This window comes from Conger conger, chromosome 10 (genome assembly GCF_963514075.1).
Source record: "Conger conger chromosome 10, fConCon1.1, whole genome shotgun sequence".
NCBI lineage: Eukaryota > Metazoa > Chordata > Actinopteri > Anguilliformes > Congridae > Conger > Conger conger.
Window position 1 is genome coordinate 24,148,814 of NC_083769.1, and position 26,938 is coordinate 24,175,751.

At 43.9% G+C, this 26,938-nt stretch overlaps 1 protein-coding gene across 3 annotated transcripts in view; it reads right to left on the bottom strand.

Moving 5' to 3' along the window:
- Window positions 1–26,938, bottom strand: part of LOC133138881 (metabotropic glutamate receptor 4-like) — a 281,844-nt gene that overhangs the window by 39,005 nt on the left and 215,901 nt on the right. For all 3 annotated transcript variants that reach the window (XM_061258002.1, XM_061258004.1, XM_061258003.1), the window contains exon 7: window positions 10,026–10,226. In XM_061258002.1, coding sequence (XP_061113986.1) covers window positions 10,026–10,226 — 201 coding nt within the window. The remainder of the gene's footprint in view (window positions 1–10,025; window positions 10,227–26,938) is intronic.

The window sequence follows — 26,938 nt, forward strand, 5'->3', positions numbered from 1 at the left end:
AAGTTATGAGCATGACAAGTGAAGCAGCTGTTGAAAGAGCCAGGAAGCTGACATTAGCTGCTGGTAGAAATGTGTGTCATGCGCTTGGGAAAGACTGCTTTCATAAGCAATTCCAGCAAATGGGATTCCGAACAGAAACCGGCTGTTTCATTTTGATAAGCATTAATGGAGGTAGAGAGGAAACCCCATTTTGGAATCAAGCAGATATATTTCACACAGGAATGAAATGGTTTCCCAATTGTATAAAATCAGATTAAAACAGAGTTTGGGGTTGTTATTTCAATTAACTGTTTGAGCACACTTTGTTTCTGATTAGTCATCTGCACTAAGGAAGCAATTGAACTGTGTTAAATTGCTTCTTTAGTGCAGATATAAGAGAACTTTGGTGGGCATTAACAGGGCGTTGCTGCAAAAGAGCATGCCTGCTCAGTCAACCTATCCTGCATAAATCCAGGTTAATAATAATCATTTCTGTATCTAGTTTTGATTCTAGGCTTTTGATAGAGTCTGTTATTGGCGTTTGTCAACATGAGGACCAGAGCAGTGTCAGTGATACCTGTGGTTCTCATGTTGATAACAGACTCCAAATGCAATCAAAAACCTCAAATCAAAGATGGAAAGCTCTCTTATACCTGCACTAAGGAAGTGATTGAATACATCGGACTAATCAGAAAGACCTGCAAAGCCATTTGTCCTAAATATTATGTTGCCCTGAAATGGGGAGATTACGTGTAAAAAGTGTTGCAATTCGGTGAAACCAAAATGTAAAAAAAGATTATTTTATAAGTTGAAAATCTGCCCCTTAGAGAGTATAGAGCCAAATCAAAAAACTATGTTTTTGATCCAAGACTCACAGAGATCGTTGTATATATATATATATATATATATATATATATATATATATATATATATATATATATATATACAACGATCTCTGTGAGTCTTGGATCAAAAACATAGTTTTTTGATATATATATATATATATATAGGGTATATTCATGTTTCTGCACATTTTTCTATGAATTCTGATTTGATTTAGAAGGCATGTGATTAGAGTCAGGAAATGACAACCAATCCTGTTCTTTGCATTTTTACCATCATCCTTTGCTGTATGATGAAATTGAAGGTCAATGAAGCATGAGCCATATCTGATATTCAACAACTCTTTGAAGTGTCCCAGGCCAAGTTAAACACAATGCATACTTCAGCTTTGAGTCTTCTCCTTCTGGAACAGTTCATGAATTCCATGTATAGTAATGGTATTTTCTGGAAAAAGACTCAAGGTAAACTGGAAGTCTCATCAACATTAACACCATCTCTCTAGACACACTCTGCTATAATTCACCCCAATCTCGCACCAAGCTGTGACCTCAAATGAGAAAACTCTAGCAATCATTCAGAAATTACCATAAGCAATTACAACACGGCCTTCAAATACATCTCTGCCACTTGATGCTCTTAAACTTTCTTAATGTGTGCAAACAAACACAAATCAGGCTGTGTTGACCTGGATACATGATAATCATTATTTTGGGAAATAAGTATATATGTAAATAATGTCTAGACTTTGAACTCCTCTATAGAGTTATTTCTATATATTGACTGTTAGACACCCCCCCCCCACCCGTTTAAGGATATGTCCAATGAAACAGCTATTACAATTTCTCTTCAGTGGTTCTGACGAGCTGTGTGGTGTAATTATGTCAGGCTGCTTACAGCTTTATTACACAATCAGCAAGTATAATGAGGAACTTTTCAGAATGCCTCAAAAGTAATTGAGTTACTGCTACAGGAAATCCAATCAGATGTGCCAGTCATCAAAATAGCAATGAAAGAAACTTTGACTTTGACTGCGAGGGTGACCCATTTTGGCTCTTGCTTCACTCTCTGCGGTTAGGGGGGAACACTCAGTCTGAAACATTGACTGTAGGTTTGATGAATTCAGCGATATGTACACTATATATTTCCATTCTCCCCTAAAGCCTCTTTCCTGGGATTAAAGAGAAGGCGTCATATCCATTAGCTCAACCCAAGGTGACATTAGCGGTTTATAAAGGGGTAATGATTGAAATTAGAGTAAGCTTACATTATTGTAGGAACATGGTGGGAAATTAATGTCAATGGCTACGGTGTTGAATTATTTATATATGTAATCATTACTACAACGTGTCTGTACAGTCTCAGAATATTGAATTGGCTGGCCTAGCAAATGGCAAACAAATTAAAATATTCATTGCTCCCGAACAAAAATGACTGTTAGTCAAATGTTGTTAGTCCTAGCATAGTGTTCAGCATCAGGAGAGATGAACAGAGGAGGTTTGCTCTGTATAAAGAGAGTGTGGACCTACACGGGAGTTCGTTTAGTGCACCTGTCAGAGCACTGCAGTGATGGATCTATAGCGAGAAAGGTTATTAAAAAAACCCAGAAGGCTGCCTCTGTTTGAAAATGAAAGGTTGTTACTTTCAAAGGGAAAACATTGTTTCACTACCGTCTGTCTTCCTAATGGATTTATTGTTTTGAATAAAGTAATCTAAGGACAAGGAAGTGGGAAACCAGTAACTGACACATTTCATAAATGTGCCACAAAGAGTGAACTTAAAATATACACAACTAACAGGGAGCTCCCCTCCACATAGAACATGCAGAAGAGAGAAGTACCCAAGTGAGCGGCTCCTGCCTTCTGGCCGCCTCATAGCAGACAGTGGACTAAACATGAGCAAGCACGTGTGGGTAAATCCTTGCTGCTAGTAGGGCAGCCTATTCAATACATTACATTAGATTACATTAATGACATTTTAGCCATTCATGTAATAATGTTTGGCCATTAATGCAAGCAACGTACAGATGATTGGACTAAGCAGGAGACAATCGTCCCCTGGAGCAATGCAGGGTTAAGGGCCTCCCTCAAGGGCCCAACGGCTGTGCGGATCTTATTGTGGCTACACCGGGGGAATCGAACCACCAACCTTGCGTGTCCCAGTCATTTACCTTAACCACTACGCTACAGGCAATACTGCTATGCCGCAAGGGTAAGCATCAGGCCACTGCACCCGATATGTGTTCCCATGAAGCCGTGATCATGAGGGACCCCCTATGAGACCCTCGCACACTCTGTGCTAAGACTGCACACATCTGTACCAGTGGGATCACGCTAAAAGAGTCCTGCTGTTACGCCTCCCGCCCACCCCCCCCTCCCCCACACGGCGGATAGGCTCCCCGCTCATCCGGCATGTTCAACACCACCACCTGAGCGGAACCCCCGCTGCTCCAGACTCTCATTAGCCGGTAATTAGTCCAGACGGGCGGGGCCCAGAGCGGACTGAAAAAGGCGTTCTTTCACTGTGTAATTGCACAGGCTATCCACCACATTGTGCCTCAGCCAGTCCTCAGTCAGGGTGTAATTAGTCCGTCCTTTCACCACTGTAAAGGTGCTAAGCCCCCCGTGTTCGCAACAATGGAGCCTTCCGAACGGCTGGCCTAATGAGTCACAAAACACCTCTCAGTAAAGAATTAACTGCCATGTGAGAAACTCAACTTCAGCCGTTACACAACAAGTGAGTTTTAATATGACACCATTGTATGTGATGTGCCATTGTGATATGTCATTAAACCTGTGTGGTTATATCATATCCTACTGGGAAAAAAAGATGTTAATCTCCATGGAATTTTCCTGGCAAAATAAAGATAAATAAAATCAAAATATTTTTCATATTTTATTACAGTTTTGTGTCTTTCTTCAAATAGGAACTCTGTTTGTAGCAGGAGGGGGGGTTGTGAATGTGCCAAATAAAGTTAACGACACCATTACCAAGGAATAATTTTCCAGTGATGTGTGCTATATAATATATGCAAATGAGATGATTATGTGCCTAAGTAAGAGGGTTCTTCTTACAAAGGGAGCTGATTAGAAACAATAACGATCTCCATTTCGTGCAATCAGGACTAACATATTGATACAGTGAACACCGAGTTGCACATTAGCCCACCCCCAATCCATCAGTGCGTCTTTAGAAACACAGCTAAAGAGAGGACGCCTCTTTCAGTCAGTGCGATTACGGCTGTATTTAGGTTTTACATGGCTGTTGTAGGCAGCGCTTGGGCAGAGTACAGTCATGCTGGTCCTCATCTCTGCCCCTGTTTGCCCAGTTTCCCAAACCATTTCATAACACTGCCTCTTTAATATACTACATTTCTACCTTAAAATGAGAATGCCCAGGTGCACCTGTGGAATTTTCAGTGCCAACAAAAGCTGCAATTTCAGGAGCAGCCATGTCACCTGCTCTTTGTGACATTGCTTATCTGAAGTCTCCAGGAAGAAGCCAAAGTCAGGAGATGTTCCATCACATGGGAGTGGGGGCTCATGGGATATGTAGTCTATCTAAGATAATCATGATAAAGTGAAAGAACTAATTGCTTTCAAAATGGATGCACTAGTTGCCCGTTGGCTCTATTTCCTCACATCCATTTTTCCTCGAATCTCATTTCAGTTCATGCTTTGAAGATAAAAGCTCAGGCAGTAGTGGGAAAATTACACTGCATGCTAGACTTTATTATTCTAGATTTAACTGCGTAGGTGCTCCCATTGTGTCAGTAATGGAGAATACCGAAAAGGATGCAGAAAAATGGTGCATAATTAAAACCCTAAAGTCAATTTGCCTTGCATTCTTCAGTATAGGGCAATTATCATACACATATGAGCCCTGAGTGAAAGCAAACTTGAAGGGAAAATCCCAGCACTACTTTGAGTTTGAGCAGAGAGTGTAAAGCGAGATTGACGTTTTAAAGGCGGGAGCGTTCCTCGCGATCTGAAGCTGAACACATTTTCCAAGACTGATGGCAAAGGAGATGGAAAAACTGACGGGCCTCTGAATTCCATTTCAGCGTATGGAAGCCTCACGGCTAACCTCCCCGACAGGGCGATCAGAGGGGAAGGTGGGCGCCAGGGAGATGGGGAGGGATAGGGACAGAATTACCCAGGGTACGGATCACCTGCTACAAGACTGCCTCTCTCCACTTCTGTATGTCTTGAATTGAAATTTTTAGAGAGATAAGTAACAGAAAAAAGTAGGTTTGAACTTTGCAGTATGTTTCAAATATTCATGTCTATTTGAGTCCTGGGAAGAAAAAATAACAACTCCCGTAAGCAATCCCAAGAGAGCGCTGCTATTTCTGTTCATGAATCATTCATGGTGTATGAAACATGCATTTTCTGTTAGTACTTTTAGGTGAAAAATTCACAGCGTATAGTGTATATTTTAGACAAATCACGACACCTTGCTACATTCCACATAAAAGAATTGTGAAAATGAAAACAAAACTGAATAAAAACAAATATGGTAACTTTATGTAATCTTTATCATGTACAGACACCCGAGGTAAGGACATTTCGGCCCACTTCCAGTGAATAAAGATGCACACAGAAAGGAGAGAACACAAAAATAAAGGAAGTAAAAAACATTTTGTCAGAAAGCCTGCCCTCCTGTGGCCACAGAGAGCACTGCACCTGTCCCTCGGAGGGAACGGGCAGGTTTAATGCTGCATGTTATTTCATTCACCCCTCATGTCAGACTTATGGGTGCGTGAAACGGCTGGCGGAGTCCCGGGGAAAGTCTCTCGTGCGTGGAGAGTGCGTGTCTGCGGGCAGGAGCCTGAGCCGCCTGGTGCAGCAGCAGCAGCTGGAGCCGAGCTCCGTGGCGACCTGGCGGAGGTGAGGGGGAATGCTACTGCTGAGTGTGTGCAACGATCTTTCTAAGGCACAGACACGCGCACACACACGCACACATGCACACACACGCACATATGCACACACACACGCGCACACACACACGCACACACATGCTCACACACATGCACGCACACACATGCTCACACACATGCACGCAGGCAGACACACGCACACATGCTCACACATGCGCACACACACACGCACACACACACGCACACACACACGCATTCAAACATGCGCACACACACGTGCATGGCCAAATACAGGCACGCACAATACAAACACAAAATAATACGCACATTGCCCAAACACACGCACAAACACACAGAAAAAAGCTTACATACACACGGGCACATACGCAGCACACATGCATGCACACACACACACACACACACGCACATGCACGCACGCACACAGAGACACACACACACACGCACTCCTTTTTCACACGTGTTCTGAAACGGTTAACGCACAACAGAGCCGAGTGGAGCCCGGGCCGGGCCCTCCCGACCCGCTGTTGCTGGGAGACATTCCGGAGAGCACAGCGGCTGAATTCCCCGTGGCAGGTCTAACCCTGCTGCTGCCAGCACCAGCGCGGAGCACACACAGGGCTGCTTCCACAGCCAGACTCAGCTCCTTCAGTCTTCACGCAGCAGGGAGAGAGCGGGGGTCCCTGGGAGAGGTGCCTGTTCCCCCTATATGCAGAGCAGTGAGAGAGCGGGGGGTCCCTGCTCCCCCCCAAACACAGAGCACGAGAGAGCGGAGGTCCCCCCCCCCCCATACGCAGAGCACAACTGAGAGAGTCACCTCGCACACTGCTCTCACAGCAGGTCCTCATTCCTCCTGTGCCACTTCTTGTGAAAGATTTCATTTATACGTCTTTTCCCTTCGACTCAGAAGCATTAATACAGGCCCTGACTGTGCGTGTTTGGCGTGCCACAACTTCAATTGCTACCTTGGCAACAGGAAAGAAACATTCAAATGCAGATGAGCTTTCAGGACTAAAGAACAGTGAGCTTGTGGCATTTGTTTGTTTGCTTGCAAGTGGAGCTGTCTGTCTCAGTGTGAAGGCTTTTTTCAATGCCTTGTGTGGGAAGTCACTTTTCATGCGATTCCTTTTTCCCTGAACCTTTCTTTTTACTAGTGAAGTCACAGTGTTTCTAATTTGACCATTTCTTTAAATACTGTCCTCATTTTACGAAACAAGATTTACGAATCTCGCTTTGCTCAGTGCACAGGCTGTAATACATCGCTTCATTTTTTGTCTGTTAAAACCGCATTAATCCCGTGTGTGAAAACATTTCACAGCGTTTCAATGCATTTCAGTTTTCAGGTCTGATGGTGCTGTGTGTAGGCTTTCTTTTGTGTGTGAGAGCCTTTGAGTGGGAATGTATCTTTATGTGAGCTTGTATAACTTTATCATAAGTATGCTTGTGTGTGGGTGTCTTGAAATGTTTAGAGTGAGTGGGAGTTCTTATGTGTGTGTTTCAGAGCTAGAATGCACAACTGCATACACACAAAAAGTGTGCATGTCTGAATGTGTGTGCATAGGCCGTGACTGTGTATTTGTCCATGCACCCATGACTGTGTACATATTTGTACATATGTACCTAAAGAAATCCACTCTAGACCCCTCCTGCATTCAAAACTACCGTCCGGTATCTCTCCTTCCTTTTCTATCCAAGTCCATTGAACGAGCCGCTTCCAATCAACTCTCTTCCTTCCTCTCTCAGAATAACCTGCTGGACCCCCACCAGTCCGGCTTCAGACCTGGCCACTCGACAGAGACTGCACTCCTCTCTGTCAACGAGTCCCTTCAGGATGCACAAGCAACCTCTCTCTCCTCTGTCCTGATCCTTCTTGATCTCTCTGCGGTGTTCAACACGGTCAACCACTCCATCCTCTTAGCCTCCCTGGCATCTACATGGATCTGTGGCACAGCCTTAGAGTGGATCCAATCTTATCTCTCTGGCCAGTCCTCCCAGGTGTCCTGGGCTGGAGGATTGTCAACCCCTCGCCCCCTTGTTACAGGAGTCCCCCAGGGCTCAGTCCTCGGACCCCTCCTCTTCTCCATCTACACGAGATCCCTTGGCCCCGTTATCTCTGCTCATGGCATCTCCTATCATTGTTATGCCGATGACACCCAACTCTTTCTCTCCTTCCCCCCATCAGACACACAGGTCTCTACCCGTATCTCCGCCTGCCTGAGAGACATCCAGAGCTGGATGGGCAACCACCATCTAAAGCTCAACCCAGGTAAGACGGAGGTGATCTTCATCCCTGCTTTAACCTCTCCCTTCTGATTTCTCCATCTCACTAGGGGATACCACAGTGACCTCATCCCCTAGTGCAAGAAACCTTGGAATGGTGATGGACAACAGGCTATCCTTCTCCAAGAACATCGCTACGGTGACCCGGGCGTGCAGGTTCTTCCTGTACAACATCCGGAGAATCCAACCCTTTCTCACCACCTACTCCCCACAGCTCCTTGTTCAAACAATGGTCCTGTCCCGCCAGGACTATTGCAATTCTCTGCTGGCTGGCCTTCCAGCATCTGCCATCAGACCCCTACAACTCATCCAGAATGCTGCTGCCCATCTGGTTTTCAATGTTCCCAGACATTCACATGTCACCCCCCTGCTCAGCAACCTCCATTGGCTGCCTGTTATGGATCGCATCAAATTTAAAACTTTGGTGCTCGCATACCAGTCAGTTAAAGGATCAGCCCCTGTATATATTCAATCCCTTATCAAGACCTATACACCAACAAGACCCCTCCGTTCTGCCACTTCGTGCCTTCTGGCGCCTCCCCTTCGCCACACCTGCACTTCACGCTCACGACTGCTGTCTGTCCTGGTCCCACGGTGATGGAATGACCTCCCGGTGGATGTCAGAACGGCAGAGTCTCTGACTTCCTTCAAGCGCAGACTGAAGAGGCTACACCTTTCCCTCCCCAACTCACAATCACTGTGATTAGCCTTAGACCGTAATGGATATCGTTACTTGTATAGGTATTGTTGTTTTTATTGGCTGTTGTATTGTTGTATTCTAGCTGCCAACTGTGGTATGCTAGTTTGAAAGTTGATTGTACTCTTCAAGGGTTCTGAATTTCTGTATGTTTACACTAGGACTCGGAATAGTACTGTCCTCTCAGGTCCACTTTTGCACGTGTTCTTGTGTTTGATTTGCACTTTGTTGTACGTCGCTCTGGATAAGAGCGTCTGCTAAATGCCACGTAATGGAATGTAATGTAATGTAATGTAATATACCCAAGACTGTGTGTGTATCCGTGCATGCACCATAATCATGCGTATATCTCTGCATGCACCATAACTGTGTGTATTTGTGCAGATACCCATGACTGTTTATTTGTGCATGCCCTCCGGACTGTAAGCATTTGTGTATATGCCCATGACTGTGTGTACTTGTGCATACCCCCATGTCTGTGTGTATTTGTGCATACACCCATGACTGTGTGTGTATTTGTGCATACGCACATGACTGTGCATGTGTATTTGTGCACACGTCCATGTCTGTGTGTGCGTACTTGTGCATACGCCCATGACTGTGTGTATTTGTGCATATGCCCATGAGTGTGTATGTGTATTTGTGCATACACCCATGACTGTGTATGTATGTACACGCCCACGACTGTGTGTATGTGTGTACACGCCCATGACTGTGTGTATGTGTATACACGCCCATGACTGTGTTTGTATTTGTGCATACGTCCATGACTGTGTGTATGTGTGTACACACCCATGATTGTGTGTATGTGTGTACATGCCCATGACTGTGTGTATGCGTGTACACACCCATAACTGTGTGTATGTGTGTACACACCTATGACTGTGTGTGTGTGTGTGTACACACCCATGATTGTGTGTATGTGTGTACATGCCCATGACTGTGTGTATGCGTGTACACACCCATAACTGTGTGTATGTGTGTACACACCTATGACTGTGTGTGTGTGTGTGCACACCCATGACTGTGTGTGTGTGTGTGTGTGTGTGTGCACACCCATGACTGTGTGTATGTGTGTACACACCTATGACTGTGTGTGTGTGTGCACACCCATGACTGTGTGTGTGTGTGTGTGTGTGTGTGTGTGTGCACACCCATGACTGTGTGTGTGTGTGTGTGTGTGTGTGCACACCCATGACTGTGTGTATGTGTGTACACACCTATGACTGTGTGTGTGTGTGTGTGTGTGCACACCCATGACTGTGTGTGTGTGTGTGTGTGTGTGTACACGTGTGCACCTGCGCATGGGGACAGCGGCGGTTGCTGACTGGCCTGTGAAGTTGACGTTGCGGATGAACTTGAGCAGCATGGTGCCGTTGATGGGGTCCATCTTGGTGCAGAGGCCCACCTTGCCCGGGCACAGCTCCTTGTGCATGTTGTGCAGCGCGTGGGCCATGGCGTAGACCGCGTCGATGACAAACTGCACCTTCCCCTCCTGCTCATAGGACGAGTCCTTCCCGATCCGCTCGTGATCTGAGGGGTAGACGGACACAGGAGCCGTGAGAATGGCGTGTTTGTGTTCCTCCACAGCACTCTGGACGGCAGCACTGCAGCTGACAGGCCAGGAGGACAGAGGCCTCGCTGGAATAACAGCGCAGCGCGCCGCAGAGTCCGCGCTGACCGCCGGCCTGACGCCCCAGCGCCTGTGAACACGCCCCGGCAGTCTTCTGACATGCCAACAGGAGGGCAACCGTTGCATTACATTACATTATTAGCATTTAGCAGACACTTTTATTATATCTAGAGTGACTGTACACGACTTTGCACTCACACAGCTGGATATGTACAGGTTATGCTCATGGGTACAACAGCAGCGTCCAAGGTTAGAAGCCCGGTTCCTTACCTTTTACACCACACTGCCCACCAACTCCTTATGAACCAGACGAGTGGCAGCGTTAAACCGGCTCACCAGTGGGCTCATGCACTTGCTGGCAAAATCGCACATCATTGTCATTCCCATCTCTGTGGTTTTGGGGCGAGGGGGGGGCAGGTGTGTGGGGTGTGGCGGGGAATGACAAGCAGGCATGAGTTCCCATCACCATCCAAAGAGCCAGATGTCATTTCCTGATTGCACAAAAATCAAGCAAATGACAACGTTTCTCTGGCCTCCAATTGCTCCATTGTCGGTGACGGTGTTTACGAATTATTCCAGGTTCCGTGCCAGTGAGAATTGCCAATTAAGGGACAACTGATTGAATACCATTCAGAGAATCTGTCTTTTGAAATTTGCGTTGATTTTTAAAAAAGGAATTACCTTAAAGTGCCATTGAAGTGCTCATCATGTCTCCAATGTGTCCCTGATTGGGGACGAGGGCCCTTGTCGGGGTCATTACGTGCCACTCCAGACGAAGTGCGGGAGGGAGGGGGGTGTGTGTTGCCGGAACGCAGCACGGTGGTGGCGTGCCATACTGTCTGAGTCCTTAATATTCATCTCTTAAATTTTCATCTTTATTCTCCACCGCACAGACTGTGAAGGACCAGCTGAATTGATACCATGCTAGAATTACCATGCCGGCTCAGGTTTGTTTACTCTTGGGCACTAATGGGACCATTTAGTTCGACAAAGATATTGACCTGCCTTCCCCCCTTTCTGTTTTCCCTTTCTTTAATTACCAGGTCGAAAGGACACAAGTCTTTCTTTTCTCTCACATGATGAATATGCTACAGTAACTGAAGTTGCGGGAGGCAGAAAATATGTTTGCCTCAAAAAAAAGGGAGATTTTTTGAACTGATGTGTATATTCTTGCATTGATCTGGAATAACTATGGCACATTACTGTGCTATACTTGTATTCCTTGCATAGTAATCCAAAATAAATTATGCTCTTGGGCTGCATTTTTTGAATACATTATTTATTCTTCAGCATCAAACAACTTTTATTCTTTAAACATGTTTCTACATATGGTAAATGGTAAATGGTTGGAATTTATATAGCACCTTTATCAAAAGCTCTGTACAATTGATGCTTTTCATTCACCCATTCATACACACACTCACACACCAACGGCGATTGGCTGCCATCCAAGGCGCCGACCAGCTCGTCTGGAGCATTTGGGGGTTAGGTGTCTTGCGACACAGCCCGGGCGGGGGATTGAACCGGCAACCCTCCGACTGCCAGACGACTGCTCTTACTGCCTGAGCCAATGAGACGACTGCTCTTACTGCCGGAGCCAATGAGATGACTGCTCTTACTGCCTGAGCCAATGAGACGACTGCTCTTACTGCCTGAGCCAATGAGACGACTGCTCTTACAGCCTGAGCCAATGAGACGACTGCTCTTACAGCCTGAACCAATGAGACGACTGCTCTTACTGCCTGAGCCAATGAGACGACTGCTCTTACAGCCTGAGCCAATGAGACGACTGCTCTTACAGCCTGAGCCAATGAGACGACTGCTCTTACAGCCTGAGCCAATGAGACGACTGCTCTTACTGCCTGAGCCAATGAGACGACTTCTCTTACTGCCTGAGCCATGTCGCCCCATATACTGTCCATTCACCCATACACTGCGCTCCACAAATTTAGGAACATGTAGAAATGACAGCACCTTTTCTACATAAAGTGGGGTGCAAAGAATTTGGCAATATGAGACCTTTCTGCAAATTTAAAGCAAGATTGCTTCTTCTTTTATCGTGTTTTACTGTTAATAAATGATGAAAAAGGAAAAAGGCCCTGTGCAAAGGTTTGGGAACCTTTCTGGATTATTCTTTGTTACTTTCTAAAAAGATGATTACTAAGGCTCAGATGGATCCATTATGTTTTGGCCCAGATGGATCCATTATGTTTTGGGGTTGTGTGGCAGCTGGGGGCACAGGAAATGTTGTGCGAGTGGAAGGAAGAATGGATTCCACCAAATATTAAGAAATTCTAAAGGCACACAAATACACACACACACACACACACACACACACACACACACACACACACACACACACACACACACGTGCGTGGTGGGAAGAACGGAGAGTATTAAGGTAGGGGATAGTGGCTGAGCCATGGTGGGACAGAGAGACAGAGGAAGACAAGACTAATCATTTGTCCGTATTCATGTAATTCGTTATGACAGGTGTATATTAATCACAGCAGAGGTTTTCCAAATGCTTTTAAAACTTGTTAATTACCTAGTGAGGTTTCAATTAACACCCTGCTCTGGCGATTAGATGTCGTCTTGTCAAGCCGACCCCTGGGGAATGTGATGGAGTGGTGGTCTGGGGACTGGCTCCGGTCTCTCAGCCCCGTTCACCGTTTGTTCGGGTGCACCTTTAGCATTCTAATTGAATGTTAGCGGGGAGCAAGTTAAAATGCTGCAGGCGCTGGGTTTGACCGTTAGCAAGTCGGCCCAGGCCGCAGGGTCTTGATGAGGAAAGATACACTGATTAAGGCCACTTTGCAACTTGAATTATGCATTTTTTAAACACTGCCAGTTTGAATTAAACATTGGCCTCTGAGCCCTGGAAACCGAAGCTGTGTTTGGCATTCTGGGAGAATTAGACCTGCGGTATGAGAAGAATACACACTCAAGTGTGACTTGCATCTGGAGTAGGTATTAAATCTGGCACTGAACATTTTTAACTCTTACTGCTAAAACATTAGGAGGAGTCAGTGGTCCTCAACGGTTAAAATCCAATCATGTTTAAATGCAGAATTAATGCTCACATATACTCTTATATTCCAAAACAAAACTTGTTTACATAATTGTTTCACTTCAATCCTTGGGACCTGACTGAGCGATGATATGCTTTAAAGAAAGAGCAGAGACAAATTGCTCCAGATACCTGGTTTTACCCGGAGCTTGAGAACAGGCAGTGGGTGGACAGCAGAGCAGAGCAGGAGGTGCTGGTGGCTGATGTGCGCCCGTCTCTAAAGTAAGCGCATCAGCCAGGGCGCTCTCATTGCCTGTGACACCTCCTCTGCTCTCTTTGAGCACTAAAATCAACATGATAGATGTGCAGCGAGAGGCAGCTAACAGACCAGCACACTCCCTGCAGTGAAATACCTCTCCCTGCAACAGGGTCTCAGAGCTAAACCCAGAGCCGGTGTGCACCCATTCAAAACAGCACGGAGGGCAGTTATCTTTTATTGAAAGCTATGTCAGGACTAACCATTAATTGGAGACCTTGCTTTATATCTCAGTTGAGCCGGTTATTTATTTTCATGTTTTTATGAAGAGCAGTAACTTGGGATTTCAAAATGGTCCCCGGGAGGAGTTCAGGGTGAACAGACCAGGAATATGACCGTTGTAAAGATTATGTAAATACATTACAGTATGTCCAACAGAACACTTTTCCTGGGATTTACATTATCCAAGGTACCTTTAAACAGGGGGAACTGGTAAAAGCTGTAATGGAAAGGCTATGTTGGAGAGGGGTAAATAGCTTTTATGGTTATTTTATATTTCAATATACAGTATGAATGAGATATGGCGGCTTATCGTTTTTTCTCAAAAAGCGTACACTCAGAAGAAAAGACAGCCTTGGCTTATAAAAAAATAAAAATAAACTAAACCAGAAAATACAGTGGATATTTAAAAACATTTTAACGCGTTTCCAGGATTATATCTGCGCGGGTATTAAGGTAAACCTATGGAGAGCCAGATGGCTTTTCATAGCACTAGCTTTGAACAGGTTTCAAGAGCAGCCTATTCATAAGTGTACATCATTACTCCTCAGTCTCTCAAATTATTGTTTTGCACATACATTTCTGCATACACAACAAACACGACATTACTGAACACATACTGACCGATTGACAAAAAATAGGAAATATTGGAGTTTTTACAAGCTATCGACCTTCAAAAGAGACGCATGATGTATTGATTTGCTACATTTGATGTAATTAGGACCAATGCTTAGAGGAGCTATAGGATGGTTGCACAAACAACCTCTCTCCACGTTCCAACCTTGCAGATAAATTGACTCAGCCTTGGATTTAAAATCTCCACTGAGTGACATTTCAATGTTGTAAACATTACACACACACATCTACAGCAAATTATACGCCGATTTTCCATCCCTGCATACTTTGTGTATGAACACTTGTGCACGTGTGTATACATATGGCTGCATGTGTGCACACGCCCATGACTGTATTCGTGCTATTCCTTTAGAACTCATTTCATTTCATTTACCCAGGCAATTGGGATTTTTACAGCAGTTGTCCTTGATTACAATCACGGCAGTCCAGTGTTCGACCGACAATGACACAGGTGATGGGGCATCTAGGAGATTCTCTGCAGGCTCAGCTTTGGCCCTGGCCCCGGCCCTGGCCCCTCTCCCTCTCCCTCTCTCCCTCTCCCTCTCTCTTTCTCTCTCCCCCTCTCCTCCCTGTGGAGTGTTCCTTCCACAGTGACGTTTTTTCCCAGATACGCCGTTTTTCCAAATGTAAACAAGATAGAGAATTGACCAGATAAGATAAACAGATGCAGTGATACGCTTTATAAGGCAGTGCCGTGCTCTGTTCCGCTTTGTGCAGCTCTTTGGAGAGAGGTCTGTGAGTCTGCTCCTTATCCAAAAATGGAGCTACTTAAAGTTAACAAATCTCAGGCTGGGAATAAGGAATTGCATTCGTTTTTTCTTTGTCATCCTGCTTTTATTCTGCAGTCAGCGTCAACACGTGTTCTGGGCGAGTGGAGGACATTTCACTTCCCTGACATGCCCCTGCACGCTGAAGATGGTGGAAGAAGAATCGGCGCTTACAGTTCCATATTCACACGCCATGTGCACGCATCACAGCACCATGCGAAGTGGCTTCAGCCAGGACTGGACTGTATGGCAGCTGGACGTTAGGCACGAATAATACATTCTTATTCAGCACAAGAGGGATAGCCTATGAACTGCTCCTCCAAGGATACATGCACACACACCACATACAGACACACACACACACCTGAATGCATGCACTCTTCAGAGAAAGTTGTCTCAGAATGAATATGTCATACAGACGCAAGAATTCTCTAGGTGAGGCAGAGCTCATTGCCTCAGATTCCTCCACCCCTTCTCCCCAGCCGGAAACAAAATGGCTCCCCTTCCCCATGTGCTGAAGTTTCTTTACTTTAAGTAGTGGAAAAACACCTCTCAATATAATGCTGTGTAGTTATGTGCTCCCTGAAAAATGCAGACGAAGCATAAACAAGTCGCTGTCTGAGGGCTTTTCAGATTACATGGGGACCGGTAAACCTCTGTGGAGATGAATAAATGAAGCTTATGGAAATGTCTGGTGAGAAGAAGCTTACATGCAGAACTGTCTACCGTGTTCTCCGAACAGAAAGAAACTCCATTATGAAGTTATGATCAGAAAACAGCTTCTGAGAGTAAAATAGAAAGCTGAATAGAGTGGGTGGGAGACACTTGGCTGTTTAACCCACTGTAAACTGGGACTCTTTTTAATCAACAAAAAAGCATCTCACATTATCAGTGTGACTTGGTGTTTGGAGATATTCCTGATGGTTGCTGCTATATAAATGCCAACCATATTTTAACGTCAGGGGATTCCCAAACAAACTGTTTAGTGTTGAACTGCACAATGAATTAACAGGTAGTATCCTACTTTAAACTGAATTTTATGATTTTACTGTATGCCAATGGCTTGAACAAAATGTGTCCTAAATAGCATGATAATATGCTTGCAAAACAGTTCATTTGTTGTCAACATAAAGCTCGAAGATGTTTTTCTTTGTCACACTGCATGAGATGACATTTCTTTTAAACAACTCAATCAATGCAATGGAGCTGAATGAAAAGGCATCATTGGAACAGAATGAAAATTGATTGTTTGTAGTCAACTCTGAATGTAGCCTATTTCTTCGACAGGGCTTCTGGGAGTGAGGAAGGAATCTATTGCTTTTCTCCTTGGTAAGATGAGCTCGTAAATGCCGGAACATTCCGCTTGTAGAGCCTCCAGAACACATTTATACATCCACAATGTTTCAATTCTGCTTTTGTCTCGCTAAGCGTCTTAAAATGTTGCCAAACTGGCAATGTGCCCATAAAGTTGAAGCTGCCATGATTTGGCCAAAACCATCTTCCTAAATGGGCAGGGTAATTCAGTCAGAACAGAAGGCTACAGACGATAAAACATAGTCAAAGAACAGGGACAGTAAAACAGCATTCTAACCCTATATTTGATTATTATTATGATATTGACAGAATTCACACTTTTTTAATTGACATTTTAAATAAATAAAAAAATAAATAATAATAAAAAAAGGTTGGTCCTGGGATTCCAAACCTCGTTCGCAGGTTACTGGCATTAAAAATGAGCCAAGCCACCATGGCCTTGGATCAAGGTGTGAAAAGAAGTAGCTGGCTGACAACACAATGAATGTTTGATTTGATGGTATTTGCACAAAAACACGCAAGACATAAAAAGATAACATCATATATAAAATACACATGGAAATTGAGCAGGGTTGGAAAGAAACCCTAAGGGGTTCCTCCATTAAATCATAAACATATGCAAGTTACAAAAGAAGTAAATAAAGCCACAAAACATTAAGGAGAAACAAAACAAATGTGAATAGCGAATAGTGACAAAAAAAGACAGATAAAGTACAAATGCACATACTGTAGTACTGTAATTCCAAAGTATATGAGGGTGTGTGTGTGTACATGTGGACAGGTAAGTATGGGTGCGTGCATGGGTTAGAGTGTGAGTGTGCAGTTATAGGTGGGTTGGATAAAACAGGTAGGAGTGGAGGAGAGAGAAAACAAGAGAGCGATTGAGACAAAGAGAAAAGGAACGACTAAATACGGGTGTGCCTTAACTTGTGATTGAATACTGTTTATACTGTCTGTAAATTGGTTGTATACTTATTCCATAACTGCGCTCCACTGTAGCAAATTTAAATCTGGCAATGGGAGGAGAGAAAGAGAGGCAGATGAAAATTAATGTCTAAGCGCTGTATGTGTGAACTTGAGAATTAAGGCGGAATAGATCTTGGCAAGGTTTAGGAGGGGATTTTGGGTGATATAAATATTTGTAGATGAATGAGCAAGCTGCATGAATGTTTACATCAAAATTAGACAGAATATTCAGCAAAAAGTGGGGATGATGACTCATGAATGTTAAAGTGAGTAATTAGTGTCATCATAATGTTTCTGCACAATTAAAATTGTGTGGAGAGAGGTGGGGTATGTGCCAGCCCATGCAATACTGCCATATAGAAGATACAAGAGGGTAAATGAGACTGTAGTACAGAGGTACAGTAAGAGATGGATGGATGGATTTTACAATGGATGGACAACCCCTGAGTTGTCTCCCAATCTGGCAGCTGGGGCTGAGGCCATGTAAAGGCATGAGCACACTTGTATATGAAGTTTTCTAATTGGTAATGATAGCCCATCCCTAATGTAGCTCTTCATCATTTTACATGTCATCCCCAGTGTCTTTCACTCTGCCTAGACTTTTCTCGGTTCCGAGAAACATGTCCATCAGGTTAGAAATCACCTTTTTAATCTACTATCTAAAGAACAACTAGATTGAATAGGTTAACCTGATATGCAATTCAGTGGTAACATTTTTGGATGCACTGTATTGCCGCAGTGTATAACCAGTTCCATCTGTACAAATAGATAAATTTTGGTGGTATGAACTGTATTTATTAAGCACTACTTATGATACCAAATTATGATACCAAAATGTTTTTTATTTATGCTTTATTAAAAACTTTAAAATAAGGCATAATGCCATGGACTTTGCACAAACCTCTTCACCACTGTGAAATGGCCTAGGTATGTGGGCTCTGAACACAGATTGCTGTTATTAATCAGGTAAATTGACTATTTTACATTGAGTACCAATGTAAAATCAGGTTGTAAATGAGAGCAGAGGTGAGGGAGAGAAAATAACTGCTACAATACATACACAAGCAAAAGCAAAATAAATTCTCCCCAAAAAATATAATTATACGTTATACTATTTTACAAACAAACTTGCCATCTGGACAAAGAAGCTGAAAACTGGAAAACTCGTGAGGAGGCAGTCCTACTGTGTATCAGACTGTGTATTGCAAAAAAATAATGGAGCAGAATAATTCCCTGAACACTGGCCGAAAGGCTCCGGTAATATGCTCTATTTAATTTCCATGTTCTCCTGTGGATCGCCCTAAAAAAATTTAACTGAAAGGATTCCCAGCTCCTGATTATACAGGTCTGGATTTGCTTTTCTTGTTTCATGAAAATGGAACTCGTCCTTATAAGTATTACGAGTGGAGACCACAGCCGCAGGGCTTCCATCAGCCTCGCATCAAATCCAGGTGTGCAGTGGCCTCCACATCCTTCACAGGGTATCAGCGTCTCTGCCGTGCCACTCCACCGGCATTGTGGGGTGCAAACATGGCTGGGCGGCACGCTCTAACGTCAGCCGCCGGTTAGGAGAAGGACAGACCTTCTCCTGCCATGAAACCTTAAAAAAACTGTGAAAGTCTCATTATATTACAATACATTAATGGCATTTGTCAGACGCTCTTATCCAGAGCCACGTACAGTTGATTAGACTAAGCAGGAGACAATCCTCCCCAGGAGCAATGCAGGGTTGAGCCAACGGCTGTGCGGATGTTATTGTGGCTACACCGGGGATCGAACCACCAACCTTGCGTGTCCCAGTCATGTACCTTAACCACTATGCTATAGGCTGCCGCTTAATGTCACCGTTACTGGAGACTGCTAACATTGTACACTCACGAGAATCATGCGGCAGTCAGATGACATTTGAACGTGCCATACTTTAACAACTCTGGTGATGGCATTAAGCAGCGCAAGCCTACTGAGTCAGCACTTGCAGCACTTTATTTTCATCATTAATGGGGGAGTGTTGGAGGGCCACAGCCACTACCCCCCCCCTTGCTGAAATTTGGCAGTTCTCAGTTCTGGGACAATCCTTGTACAAGATGGCCACTCTTGTGAGCATTCAAAATGAGTGTGTAGTGTCTAGGCCGGGTAATTAAGAGGTGAATTGGAACAGAGGAATAGAATCCGTCCTTTCTGACTGCAGAATATCAAATTAGAGGACCAGTGGCGTACCATGCAAGCACAGCATCTCATAAAATGAAATTGTTTTTTCTTGTTCCCATTTATTTCTCTGTCCTAATTTTCACAATTCCCTTTTCTGAATCTGAAAACAATTTAATCAGGGTATAGAAAAATCTAATCCTCTAAAAATGCTTGTTCTCCAGGATGCGAGCAGTTGCCAGACAATACCCTCAGTGCTTTGTATTCTGAAGTGCCTATAAAATGTGTCACTGTTCTAGTTAATGTGCTATCTACTGCAGAGAGAACTGTGTCATTGAACTGTGTTCTTGTTCAACACTGATGGGCTTGATAATGCTTCTTATCATGGATACAGCCACTCTTTATCACACATTTCACATTCAAGCTGAATACACTTATCATAGCAACCAGAATCCAATGTACTTTTGAAACAAAAATATATATACCATTTTACTTTTGCCTTTTAAGCAAACACTGTAGAGAGGAATGTACTGTATGAATGACAATTAACATATTTTTTCCAAAAGCAGGACCAGATATTAAAGTTTCTACAAAGCAAAATGTTTGGGATTGAAATTACTACAGAAGTCTGGGAAACATGCTAGATACTGTCATGCAGTCTGGCTTGTAATCAATCAAGACAAAGATCCACTCAGGAAAACAAGGAAGAACCAAAGAAAAAAACTACTCACATTTTGGTAGAATTAACAAAGTATTGTTGAGGGAAGGAAATATTCGTCATTTATTTTTATTTTTATTTGCTTAGGACATGGAGTGCTTGAGTGTTTTCTGTGTCTAATTACCTCAGTGGTGACGCCTTCATCCACAAACTGGTTACGTGGTCAGAAACCCACCATTACTGTGAGCAAACACTATGGCTCCCCCCTTCCAACAATCCTCTCTTCCATCTGTGGCCATTTCAAGCACTTAAATTCTTAATTCAGATTCAGTGACTGTCCTCGGCAAAGTTTCTTATTCAGCTCAATCTCTCTCTTCATCTCCCCTCAATCAGCTCCCCTGCTGTGCTAGTCCCTGGCCTTGCACAGCCCTTAAGCAGTCAGCCAAAAAGGCTGGATTGCACACATCTGGCCGGATCAATGCTCCTCAGATGATCAGAAATGATCTGGAGTGCTTATCTGATGGTACCTCCGAGATGTGACTGACACAGAACACAGCTCTCTGTGGCTTACCGGTATTTAGCCAGCCTGCGACGGTCCGACTGTGGGCCTGCGGGTACAAAGGAGCAGAAGAGCCCGTAGTCCGCTCGATTCCCGGTCTGGGAGGTATTAGCGGCGGAACGTGTGGGAGGAGGCTGCAGATAGAGACGGAGCCGTTCGATTGGCTCCGCTCCGGTTCGGCGAACAGTCAGCACGTATCGATCCGGGGACATCATCAAGGCCAGCCTCGCGGGCTTTAGGGAAAGGGACGATGTGACCGGACTGTGTGTTCCGACAAAGAACCCGCGGATGATGGGCCGCCTCGTTCATCACCCTGACACTGCCTTCCGTGCCCCTCTGACATCACACACAGGCGCCCAGAAACAGAGACAAGATGGGCTAATTTATTACACAGCACCAGCATACACTGTACATACACATGGAAATACTTACGCAATTCAGGTAAAGTACCGTGTTCAAGAATACAACAGCAGTGACTTACAGAGTTTGGAATCTGCAACCTCTGAGTTGCAAGCCCAGTTCCCTCACCATTATGCTACATGTTGCCATTGTTTTAACATAATGCCAGTTTAGCTACCTCAGCTGTAATGCTGTTTTGGTCTCAGTTTTTTTTTAAATTCTCATTTGCTGTAGTGTTTTATTGTATGCTTCATTAGATATGAGTTGGAGAAGTATGATAGTGTTTCGCATTTTGCCCCCAGAATACTATTAATGATGACAGTGGCTTTATGCTTCCTGTGTGCTATGCCTCTCTAATCAAACAGTTAGAGCTCTGGACCTAGAATATATACTACTTTGTTTGGAAATCAACATCAACAACAACCCACACATACAAGGGAGTCATACCCCCTCTAAACATGGCAGCTGAGTTGGTTTCTGTTTTAAGGTGGTTAGTTCAATCAAACAGAATGAAAATGCTGCCTTGCCGTGGTGGTGGAGAGCAGTCTCTGCAGACGCAGCCAAACGTTTGTATTCCTTCTGGCTTCACTCAGCTCTGGAGAGACTGTGGCTAATATCCTCCACAGCATGATAGGCCATTCTCAGTTTATTAAGGCTTATGCACTATGCCATGCCTAACTTGTGCTTTAATTCATGATATGGCTCTCTATGAACAAGGTAGCATTAATTAAGAGCCATTCATTGAGAGTGTTTGAAGCATACAAAATAACCCTTCACAGCTCATTTTGTGGGTACATGACATAAATAATAATTAAACCACTATGTTTGTTTGGATAACAGATCTAAGAGCTCTTCAAAAATGTTTTTGATTTTTAATTGTATACCTTACATTCTAGTTTGTTGAATGTTCTCCCTGACATGCATTAAATCTGATCATAGATGTTGAAAATAGCCACCATAAGACAACCTCCATTACTGAAGCTGCTACACTTTGCGTCAGTAATTTGATAACTGTTGCTGTGACCGGGGAGTTGGCCTACTTCAAGCATAATTGCTATTTTAACCATATACAGCTGTGCATTAAGGCTCTAGACTCGCTTGCAATTATGGTTATGGTGTTATCAACATCATTAGCATATATTACAGAACTGATATTTCACATGAATTGTTATTGTCACAAATTGGGAGGTGTTTTGTAACACAGTAAGCTTGGCCACACTTGAAGTGAATTTATCCAGTATATGGAAGAATGCGTGTGCTACTTTATAAAGCAACCAGATTACATGTATGATATTGAGATGGTGCAAAGTACTCCTTGCACTGTACTTGCACAGTATTTATACCAGTAATTACAGAACAGAGGTAGCAGGTCACAACGTGAAGTGCTTCTGATCTTTGAAAACAATGGATTCATCTACCAGGAGAGTCCCATTGAGATCAATATCTCTATACAAGGTTGTCCAGGCCAAGTGGCATTAAGCAATACAACACAAAAATACAGTACAATAAAAGAACAATACAAGAGAACATTAAAACAAAACAATAATTGAAGAATATATATGATATTGGCACCTTTACAAACAAACATGCACACTCCACAGCTACAGTTTTGACTCAAGTCTCAGTTTTGAATCAAGTCTTTGGATTCTGACAAAGTAAGAGGGCTATCCATCTTTAGTTGTTTTTGAAACATGTTCCATGACCAAGGTACATTGTAAGTAAAAGCCCACTTGAGAGTGGATGAGGTACAGTACTTTGAATAGCACAATATAATTCAGCAGCATAGGGTAAATGGGTAAATGTCCTACCATGTGTAGAGTTGTAGAGTGTCATTAGGCTGGTCTGGTTTTAGGATTTATAAACTTGAAATTATTGTGAAAATATCCATACCTTTACACACAGTCCAAACCATCCGTACAAACTATTTATTGTGGCTGTTCAGTTGTATTGCAGGCATGAGATGGCATGACATGATATTGTCATTCTCCATCTGTCAACAGCCGTGATATCTGAAGAGCATAAGTGTGTAGCCTTCAAACTGAGCCTGGTAAATGTATCAGTTTGGTTGTTTAAAAGCGACAGCAATATGTGAATAATTTAGACAAAATACAGGATATTGCACAATAGATAAAGGAAGCTCCTGAAAAGTAGGCATTCATTTTAACAACTGTGAAATTCAAATATTGTGTTAAAGCAACAGAAAAAAAGGCTAAATGTGAATAGTTAGCCTACACTGCAACACAGTAAGAAGTGTTTTGAAACAGCAGCGGGGCCAGAAATCTCAAAGTGACTGGACTGATTAAATATGGTGGACTAAATATCTGTTCTGTACCTCACATTTTATCATGAATAAAGAATATGTACCCATTTTACCGATAAATGTCAACAAGTCCACAGCCTATAATAAAAGTAATTGCAGAATTAATTTGTCTAAAAATCTTATCTAAAAACCAATGCACTTCAAAGTTGCATTCAGATAATAATTGTTTTACTTGCTGCCATTTTTTTATATTCTGCCATCATGTCCCCTTATGTTTTACTACATTGACAATTGCATCATTTGGCACAGTTTTACTGCGGTTCTACAGCGACTTAAAAAGCTAAATAAGATGCACAAAGCCACCATATAAAGATAATTGAAGGCATTCACTGGCTGGAGACATAAAGCATGTTCTCACATGTGCACACTTTTACAGACATTTGTGATTCATAATTAAAAGTTGTGTATGTGTGTTTTACGTAATTTTTTTTCATCTGCACGCCCACTTTATGAATCATGTGTATGCACGATTTAGTAATATAATAAAAATAAGGATAAAATCCACACCAATTCTACGCATGAGCCTTAGGAGTGAGGCCTCCTAAAAATGACACATTTGGTTTTATCAACATAAACTTGACTGAAACTGGATTCAAATTGTGGTTTTATTCCCTATAAGTGGCAGTTGGTTGTGTTCTTTGAAGCTTTTAAGTCAATTATAACCATTAAATTGTAATAAATGGTATTAGATAACCGTGACCTGTTCAGCACAACAAATAATAATGCAAAACAAGAGCCAAATTTATGCTGGTTATGAAATAAATCCCTCAAGTGTCAATCCTCGTTTGCTAAAAGTTTAAAATGGGTCAATTTGACTAAAACTGAACACAAGAAAAGAAAGCCAGCACACTTCCATAGAAACAATCTCCATTTTCACCACTAAATTGAACCTCTCTATAATTTATTAATTTATTATTTTCTTGATGTCACGTCGACTAGTATGAGCGCCATGGGCATAGAAATATGCCATTTTGTCCAATCAGACTGAGCCTTATGGGTTTACAAAAGGGAGTTTATTTTTGTATTTTTGTATTTTTTCACACATAGCTTTGGCCACTCGGCAGACATTACCATTGATCGCTGAGGAGGCACTCTGAGTGAGGGGAGATGTTTTAAACATTGGGAAAGATGGGTCTGCAGTAAGTAGCTCAGCGGACAGAACTCCAATAAGCTCATGCTGAGCATTAAGGGGGAAGAGGCAGTGCGGGTCCTTGGCAGCTCCCGTAAAAAACACAGCTAGGATTTAAGAGGGCACTAAACTGCCTTGTGCAAAACACGCAATTCCAGGGCTGTCAGTCAGATTTGATACGGATGGGGTAGGCCAGGATAGGGAGGGGGGGGGGGGGGGAAGAAATCATTTGAGGTTTTACCTCTGTGGCAAAGAAGCTAATGAAAATTGCTTAATAAAGTGGATTTATCAGTTTGTGGGTAATCAGTAATGGCAGAGGACTGTGCTGCTGAATGACAATAAAATGCCCCCCCCCCCGCCATTTCAGTTCCCTGAGCAAAGACGGGCTTTTGTCTCTGCAGGGTCCAGCCCCCCCCCCCCCCCATCAGAAATCACAGGCTGTCTAGTAAAACAGTTTTTTTATGGATCATAAATAAAATGTGTTTCAGTGACTGGAGGAACTAACTTTCAGATATATTAGTCGCTTGCATCAGCCTTCACTCGGCAGACAGAAATATGGATCACATTAAAAGGGATTTCTCAAAACAACAGAGGAGGAGAAACCTGTTCCCTCCCTCCCTCCCTCCCTCCCTCCCTCTGATGTAATTGCGGCGAGACAGATCTGTATTCCTGCGCAGTTGCACACCTGTAACGCGTTGCAGAGCAGCGAGAAGCCGTCACGTCTGAGCATGTCTGCGGACCGACTTACTGTCCCCGCGGCTATGGATTTGATTGAAGGTGGTCTCCCAGGGGACAGGAGGGGAAGGGGGAGAGGTCTCTCTGCACTGAACTAATTAAGACAGATGGGAGCATCCCTGTTGTCACCCTTCGCCGCCCCAGGAATTGAACCTGGGCCCATCCCCAATCCTGAATCAATTTCAATGACAGCTTTTACACTCCCCGATAAGGCTTTCCTGTCTGGTTGGACGCGGCACACACAGTGAAACAGCCCCTCTGTACCCGCTCCTCCCCAGCCGGCTAAATCGATGACGGCCGTCATTTGGCAGGAGAACGCTCTGAGCACTCACGCACAGGAAGAAGGCCGTTCAACCAAGCACGCCTCCTGGCCAAGGCCGCACGGTGGTGACTCAGACCCCCCTGAGAGCGTCTGAGAGTGAGTAACCCTCTCCTATGTTCCTCCTCACCACAGTGTCTGAGTGAGTAACCCTCTCTGTGTTCCTCCTCACATGATTTCTGAGTGAGTAACCCTCTCTGTGTTCCTCCTCATGCTGTGTCTGAGAGTGAGTAACCCTCTCTGTGCTCCTCCTCACCACAGTGTCAGAGTGAGTAACCCTCTCTGTGCTCCTCCTCACCACGGTGTCAGAGTGAGTATCCTTCTCTGTGTTCCTCCTCACGCTGCGTCTGAGAGAGTAACCATCTCTGTGCTCCTCCTCACCACAGTGTCTGAGAGAGTAACCCTCTCTGTGTTCCTCCTCACGCTGTGTCTGAGAGAGTAACCCTCTCTGTCTTCCTCCTCACATGGTGTCTGAGAGAGTAACCCTCTCTGTGTTCCTCCTCACCACGGTCAGACAACCGCTCTTGCATCAAAGACCGAGACACTGGGAATAGCCGCAGGGCAGTCTCCACCACCACCAGACATCTCTCCGCAAAACCGCCACAGGAGAGCGTTGTTATCGTCGATCGGTTGCCAGGGGTGATCTAATACTCTGACACTCATTATGGCTCCTGTTCAGTCGACCTTTAGCCTCAGGTTTTTTTTTCCCTCCAAAAACACAATTCGACTAAAAAATTATGTTGCCCAGACAAATAGACACCTCTGATTGCTCCAATTTTCTTAAAGATCGAAATTCCTGTTTGTCACAGACGCGACAAGGGCGCTGTATACATCCAGCCATGCGTGGCGGCCCTTTGAATGGCTGCAGATAACCGTGTACAATGCGTCTCAGAGCTGATCATTTTCAGGGTAAAAAATAGTGTAAACCGGCAGAACACAATGATGCCGTCTCCCAAGAAAATGATAAAAGTGTAATTTAAAATGGCGCCTGGCGGAATAAACGGGCGGTGATCTCGGCAGCATAGAGCCGTCCGATCCACCGAATCAGGCACTGACAGCCGAGCAACACTCATTACCAGCCGTGCAGAAATAATCTGACACGAATCTCGCAGCATGCCTG